This window comes from Nannobrachium achirus, assembly GCF_963921795.1.
Source record: "Nannobrachium achirus genome assembly, chromosome: 1".
Taxonomy (NCBI): domain Eukaryota; kingdom Metazoa; phylum Chordata; class Actinopteri; order Myctophiformes; family Myctophidae; genus Nannobrachium; species Nannobrachium achirus.
In genome coordinates, this window is record NC_137810.1 from 60,244,945 (window position 1) to 60,252,889 (window position 7,945).

Here is a 7,945-nt window from a genome sequence, read left to right on the forward strand (position 1 = left end):
AAACTCACTTATTCTACCCAATCTGCGCTGGGGCGACACAATGCATGGGGTTCTTTTTTGCCATGTTGTGACTTTGATAGGTTCCCCATCATCACGAGCACTAAGAGTTGAGGCATTACATTTTGTATAACATGGTTCTATTGTGAAAATAGCAGATCTACATGCTCACAAACGCCTCGCGTTGCGAGGCGTTGTGAGCATGTAGATCGGGATTTTCACAATTTCTGCCTTTAGGCCTATTTGACAATTTAGCCAATGTTTAATTTGTCATTTTAGAGGTAGCCTATTACCAAGTCCTTAAATTGTCACTTTAGAAATATGATATCCTCTATCTATACACTTAAATGTTGTAGGTTTGTTTACTTTTGAGTGAGAAAACAATGTTGCACATAAGCTAATCATCTGGGGACCCCCCCAAAATAATGTGGGACCCCCCAGGGGGTCCCGACCCACAGGTTGAGAACCACTGGCAAATTGTATAGCTGTCATGAGTTTAAAATAATGTCTTTCAGAGTTCTGACGAAATACTCCAGTCCATGTATCATGGTCTGTCATGAATATATGACAGCCCATGATGTATGGTGTTAATGTTTTATTGTTATTATTACATATTATTATTACTTTGTTATTAACATTTTAAACTTAATGAGATCAGAATAAATTTAAAAAAGTTAATTCAAGGCATGAACATTCACGGGACATTCATTCCTGATGATGTGCCTTAAAACTAAAACGAAAGACAAAAAAAAGTACCATATGACGTAATGGAATTATGCAATAATAACACTTGTAGTGAAAGCTGTAGGCAGCGTGCGTGGACGCACATTACGCAGAGTACGCACAACTGGAGGCGTTGGAAACAGACAGATATCGGTCTGAGCGAAAATGTACAACCGAATAGTAGGATAATAATAATAGAATACTATTAGACGGGACCGCGGATTATTTTTTCAAAAAACGGAAGAAAACGGACAGATACCGATACATCGGGGACTGACTTCACAAAGCGGACTGTTTGGTGAGGTTATGGGCAAAGGGACACTGCTTTGAGGGGTGCGTGTGTGCGTGTGTGTGTGTGACATGATGATGAAGGAAGACGTTCATTTAGACGTGGCATCGACCGACGGCGCCGCCGACCTGAAGAGCGCTCCGAGTCCGGAGGATAGCACCTCTCCCCCGGATCTGAGTCTGATGAAACTGGCCTCCTCCTCCTCTCCTCCGGATATGGACACACTGATCATTCAGACGGTAAAGCTCCATTAAAACAAATATATATATATATATATAATATATATAATAGTATTTAATATATATTTTTAAATATATAAAACATTTGTTTTATTAATGATGGGTCAAATAGGGTGGGCTTACATGTAGCCTAACATATTTTTTAAATTCCATTTAAGACCTTATATTCCTATACAAAACCCATGGATAGCCAGTCATCATGGGTTTAAAGGAGTAGTTCACCTGGCTCCAAAATGTTTTTTTTTTTTTCTTTTTCTTTTTTCTTCTATTGATTACTCACGCCATGGAGACTCGAGTTTAATATGAACGGGCTCCCCATCCGGAATCAATAGGGGTACATTTTACTGTAATAATGACAAATACAAAAACTCTCCATAAGAGCAATCAATAGGAAAAGAAACTGTCATTTTGGAGCTGAACTACTCCTTTAAGAAGTTGAAGGGGATTGGTCTGATGTGCATGTTGATTGATTGATTGATTGATTGATTGATTGATTGATTGATTGATTGATTGATTGATTGATTGATTGAATACTCTATTAACAGTGATAAGCACACAGTAGGCCTACAGTTAAATACAAGGTCTGCTAAGTGGATTTTCCCAAGAAAGCCCCTATGGCTTGCTTCCATTGGGGTCCTTTTGTAATCAATTCAAAAACTATTTATGTTTATGTTCATTCATGTCTAAATCATGTATAGCCTACATTATCTCGGACGATTTTCCAAAGCATACATTTGGGCTGTTCTCTATTATTAGTGTAGTTGCTCTATAGGCAACACTGCACACTATTGTTCTAGTCTTGCCCCATGCAAGATCTCACTATTTCCATAGATAATGCATTGGTGACTTCGGTTCCAACTGCTAGAAACCTTGGGGTAGTCCTGGACAGCCAGCTATATCATTCAAGGCACACATTGCATCAGTCACCCGGTCCGGTAGGTTCACACTCTATAACATCCGTAAAATCAGACCCTTCCTCACCCAGGAGTCAGCCCAGCTCCTCATTCAGACATCTGTCATTTCTAAACTTGACTATTGTAACTCTCTCCTCACTGGCCTCCCGGCATGTGCACTTAAACCTCTCCAACTGATCCAAAATGCCGCGGCAAGACTGGTCTTCAACCAGCCAACATTCTCACATGTCTACCCCCTTCTCCGCTCCTGCCACTGGCTCCCGGTTGTGGCTCGCACTGAATACAAAACACTGATGCTGACCTTCAAAGCAGCCAAAGGTACGGCTCCTCCATACCTCCAAAACCTGATCAACCCCTACAACCCCACCCGTTCGTTCAGATCAGCCAACACAGGGATGCTGACAGAACCCTCGCTAAAAGCCCCAGGACAAAAGTCCACTCGTCCTCGACAATTTGCCCTCCAGGCCCCCAAACTGTGCAATAAACTCCCTGTTGCACTTAGAACAACAGACTCACTCCCTAGCTTCCGCCGTGGACTGAAGACTCACCTTTTCAGACTCCACCTAAACCCATAGCACTACTGAAACACTCAATGACCATACATGAAGCTAGTTAGCAGGTTTTTAGAAAATCTTGTACTGATTATATTGTTTTTCTAGATTGATATTCATATGCATTTGTTATATTGCAAATGCCCCTCTTTTCATGCCATACATGAAGGCAGCATTCAAGAGAATTGCCTTGTCCAAACTCTCCTGAACTTGAATGCAGCATCTCATGTTGAAAGAATTGCCCTCTCTGTGTCAAGACTGTACGACCATCTCCAGTATTCACAGGATTGTGCTTAGTTCAGTGTAGTATCAAGCACCGAAAATAGCTGCTGAAAATAGCTGCTAGCGATATTTTCACCAAAAAGGCCCTTTTAGAAATGTCAGGCCCCTGCCTCTCTAACATTCTCTGCACGTCCCTGGTGCCCGACAATGTTTCTAGGTCAGTGTTGATTTCGTCGACTAAAACTATGACTAAAAAATGTTTGTCAACTGCGTTTTCTTCACTGACGAAAACTAAATAAAAACGAAATAAAAACTACGTTGTGATGACTAAAACTAAGACTAAATATATTGACAATTTCGTCAACAAAATAAAAACTAGACTAAAACGTTAGGGAGGGACTAGTGGAAAAGAGAATCATTTTATATTTGGTTGCTCTCAGGTTTTGCATGCTGAAAATAGCAGATCTACAAGCTCACAATGCGTCGCGCTGCGACACGTTGTGAGCTTGTAGATCGGCTATTTTCAGCGCGCAACAAAGTGTAAAATCAGTCATTACGATGCCATCAAGGCACTGCCAAAATACATTTCAGTTGACTAAATCAACTGTACTGTAGATGTAGTCGACTAAAATCATATGATATTTAGTTGACTAAAATTAGACTAAAACTAATACTTTTCAGGTGACTAAATGGTGACTAAAACTAAAATACATTTTATTTCAAAAGACTATGACTAAAACTAAATCAAAATTTGCTGTCAAAAACAACACTGTTTCTAGGTGCCCACTGGGCCTGCCTCCCTGCAGGGCGGCAGCAGCCTGTCCTCCCAGCTGCTCTACCAGCACCACAGGACGCTGACGGAGGAGCAGGAGTTTGCGGAGGGTTTCGTCAAAGCCCTGGAGGACCTGCACAAGCAGAACCAGCTCAACCTGCAGCTTCAGCCGGGTCCGGTTCCTCACTGCAGGTACACGTGCAGTCGTGCACACTTAGACATCAAAGGGGGCTCGAGCCCCTGTGCCCGTTTTTTTCCCCTCATACATTTAGAGTAGCCAATTGCCCTTACCCTCTTTTTCTCACCAATTTAGTCATAATGTCAATATAGGCTCTATGCACAGCAGCCATATTGGAAAGAAGTCGGGACGCTTCCTTACTTACTTCCCAGGGGTTACCAATGAGTCGGGGTGTCGATATTGTGCATGTTGGCCCACTGGAAACACTCTGCTACACCAGACCACTGCGCCACCCCAGCCCCTCCCCCCCCTGTGCTCTTTTACCTGTCTGTATAAAGTGCCCTCTCTCCGGAACCACGAATGCAGCTTGGTGTAAAGAAATGCTAAATGCACCCTCTTTCCGGCAGCATTCAAGAGAGTCGCCTTTTCCAAACTCCCGTAATCTTAAAATGCAGCATTTTATGGGGGACTGCCCCATAGGTCGAACTCCCATTGGGTCGAACAGCGTCGGCAGGTTAGATAATCACCCGCGTCACGGTTACTGAGGTTAGGTTTAGGGTTAGGGTTAGAGTTATAGGCATAGTTTTACTGAGGTTAGGATTAGGGTTTGGGTTAGAGTTTGGTGGTCGATCCAAAGGGTGTTCGACCTAATGACATGTTACCCATTTTATGTTGACAGAATTGCCCTTAGTGTAGCCCTCCAGCTTAATTATACTTAGTTGAGAGCAGTGGGCGCACACCGAAAATAGCAACCAAGGGGCAAGTTCCATTCGCTGGAAATGAAGACACTTCCGGGTTCTCCTTGAAGCTGCTGTTCCAGTTAATGGCCCAGCAGATTTCGCTGTTCGGTACTCAAAAACCTACCTTCAGCTCAATGGGAGTCTATGAGGAAGGATTTGGCGAACTTTCCACTTTATTTTCTTATCTTCATATATGTTTTCATTAACGCTTTATGTTTTCAGTCGCTAGTTTAAAGTATTTTTTAAATCATCGTGATATGCGTTTAGTGAATCATGGTCACGTTCATTTTAAAATTAATTATAAAGTAGGCTATGTTTCTAGGCTTTGTATTGGCTATACAGAGAGGAAGGCGACTGTCACGATTATGACATTTTACATGACAATGAATTGTCAATCAGATAATTGCGATTAACGATTTAATTGTGTTTCTGTCATTGACAATTACATTCCTGTTTGGCTTATAGGCTTTGAAGTTTTACATGGCAGACATGGCATGGCACACAACCTAAATATACAAAGAATATACTTGAAAAAGAACCTTGATAGTGGAAATAGCCTATTTTGTTTGAAAACATGAAAATTCTTTCAACATGTAAACGATTATGACGATTATGACAAAATAGTGGCGATTATGTCAAATAAATGGCGATTAGACGATTATGTAATAATTGTGACAGCCCTAATCCCGTGCCCCTCTAACATTCTCCGTCTGTACGCCCCTGCCTCACAGCGTGGATTCATCTCCTGTAGCTGCCGTCCTGCCAGATCTGCCCCCGGTCTACACCAGCCTGACCAGCTACGCCACCAGCTCTCCACTGGTGGACTCTATGGTTCCCCTCCCACCTCTACCTCCACCCCACCACCACCACCACCATCATCATCATCATCACCCCACGACCAAGATGGACGAGCCTCAAACGGTCCCCGACGTCCAGGTCAGTGTTGGACAGTGGTGTAAAGTAACTAATTACTAGGGCATGAACGACTTGTGTTTGTTGCAAGTCGACTCGACTCAGTAAAAAGTTGAGTTGAAGTCGACTTTATCGTTTGATGACGTCATCACATTGACCGGGGGCTTGGGGGCGTGAACGGGGGACAAAACCACAAAATGACTTACCGCTGGACTTCACAGAATAGCCTAAAGCGATCCTTTCTCCCTTAACACAGCGAGTGCCCACGCGTCAATCTCTTTGATGTTGCGGGAGGCCCACGACGCGTTGATGTGTTTACTGTATTTACAGTATTAACTTTAAATCTCACCGTTAGGTTGGGGCTGCGCCTGGATGTAGCCCATTAGCCGCTAGTCGCTTCGAGTCGACGCTGAGAGCATCGCGCGGCCGTTTTTCTCCGTATACTCCAATGTATTTCCCCATCTTTAACGCCCTTTATCTCTGATGTTTGTTTTATGGCTAAAACTGTGGCGGGGTGCGGCAAAATGTCCAAATTTTGATCGGCAATGAACAGCTATGATCAACACTGGTCCATACAGAAAGTTACACAATAACATCCTGTCTGCACTCATGTGACCAAGTGACCAAGTGACGCATGCATTGATGCAGCAGGGCCGGATTCAATACAATGGTGGTGGGCCTGGGCAGCTAGAGGAGATAAATGGGGCTCAATCCAGGGGCACCCAATGTGTTAATAAGGCTTTTGTTTTGATGTTAATATTATAGATTCCAACGCAACCAGCATTATTGAATAATAATAATCCTATTACCTATATAATGTTGGATCCAACAGGATAAAGTTGGTGGCTACTGTTACGACTTCTGGCTGCAGTCACTGCACTGTCTGTCCAGCTTGTCAATGTGACAGAGTGGAGACGTTTAATTCATTTATTTCAACGTTTGACTTTCCCTGGTAATCAGGGCTGCCAAGTTTCAGAAAAAGTTAGGAGTGAGACTTTGGGGGGGTGGAGTCGGATCGGGTTTTTTCGGGTTTTTCCATGTTTTTCCCGGGTTTCTATGTTTTTTTTTTTACCTGCGGTCCTTGGGCTGGAATGGTTGATCAAGTGCAGCTAACCTATACAGGCTGAACAGTGAACACTGCTGCAGGGCTCCAGACAAACCGACGTCCCAGTTTAAACATATTTTTAATTAATTATAATTATTATAATAATTATTGTTGTTGTCGAGCGGAAACCTCGTATCTCCAAGTTTCAAATTTGTACGTTCTTTCATAAAGTACAGCCCTGCTTCATCATCAAGGCGGTCGCACAAAAGTAGTGAAAACAGCGGATCTACAAGCGTGAGGCGTTGTATGCTTGTAGATCGGCTGTTTTCACTAGTTTAGTATATTTTTGGAGCGGTGAAAGCGCTCCCAATGAACAGGTATGTCTGTGGGTATGTCTCTGGGTGGCTGGGTGGGTGGCTGGCTGGCCGTGTCCGTAGTCTGGCAATACCTTGAGTGGCCACACACAAAACACTAGTTAAAGGAGGGGCGCTGTTTTGTGCAGGCCAGGCACACTCACCACTCACTCACAGGCACAGTTTACACTCACTCACTCACTCACTCACATAGGGTACAGCTGCTCAAATTCACCGCTCCACTTCGAACGGAGGTTTGATTTTTTATAAGATAAATACAAAACGAACGGTTTTGGACATACAAGGTTTTCACCCAACAACGACGATATTTTGTTTTTGTTTTTTTCTTTTTACATAAGTACAGTACTCAAATAAAAACACCTCGTCGTCACCTCTCCACCAGAGCCTCTGCGGCGACGCCTCCAGCCCCCCTCCGTCCCCCGCCAACGGCGGGGAAGTGACCCAGGACCGGATCAAGGCGGAGCGGAAGCGGCTGCGGAACCGCATCGCCGCCACCAAGTGCCGGAAGCGCAAGCTGGAGCGGATCTCGCGGCTGGAGGACAAGGTGCAGAACCTCAAGGAGCAGAACACGGACCTCAGCTCCACGGCCGGCGTGCTGCGGCAGCAGGTGGAGCGCCTCAAGCAGAAGGTGCTCAACCACGTGGACAGTGGCTGTCAGGTGACGGTCCACTGAGACTGTGGGTCTCGACCTGCGGGGTCCGGACCCCCATTCTTTTTCAGTGTTTAAATGTTGCTTGAATATGCAGTATATATAATATTTATTGTGGGCTCGGCTGAAAGGCGAGAACACTATGTTATCCTCATTATTTATATAGTGAGTTCCGCCGCAGACAGTTCAAAGGCGAAAACACTATGGTTTCGTCATTATTTCCGCCGCATATCGTGTTCCCTTAGCCAATGAGGCGCAATTGGTGGGGGAAAAAAAATCTGGGAGTGGTGTTAGCTGGAGTATTGGTTGAGCTTCACATGACAGTTGGCACGCTGCAGAG

At 44.1% G+C, this 7,945-nt stretch overlaps 1 protein-coding gene across 1 annotated transcript; it reads left to right on the top strand.

The window, feature by feature from the left end:
- Positions 1-1,083: 1,083 nt before the first annotated feature.
- Positions 1,084-7,629, top strand: LOC308289110 (transcription factor JunD-like; the record flags this gene model as incomplete). The annotated part of the gene is made up of 4 exons (XM_080730683.1): positions 1,084-1,248; positions 3,715-3,899; positions 5,357-5,561; positions 7,339-7,629. 4 exons carry the CDS (start codon positions 1,084-1,086, stop codon positions 7,627-7,629), a joined length of 846 nt encoding a protein of 281 aa, XP_080586809.1.
- Positions 7,630-7,945: the final 316 nt, after the last annotated feature.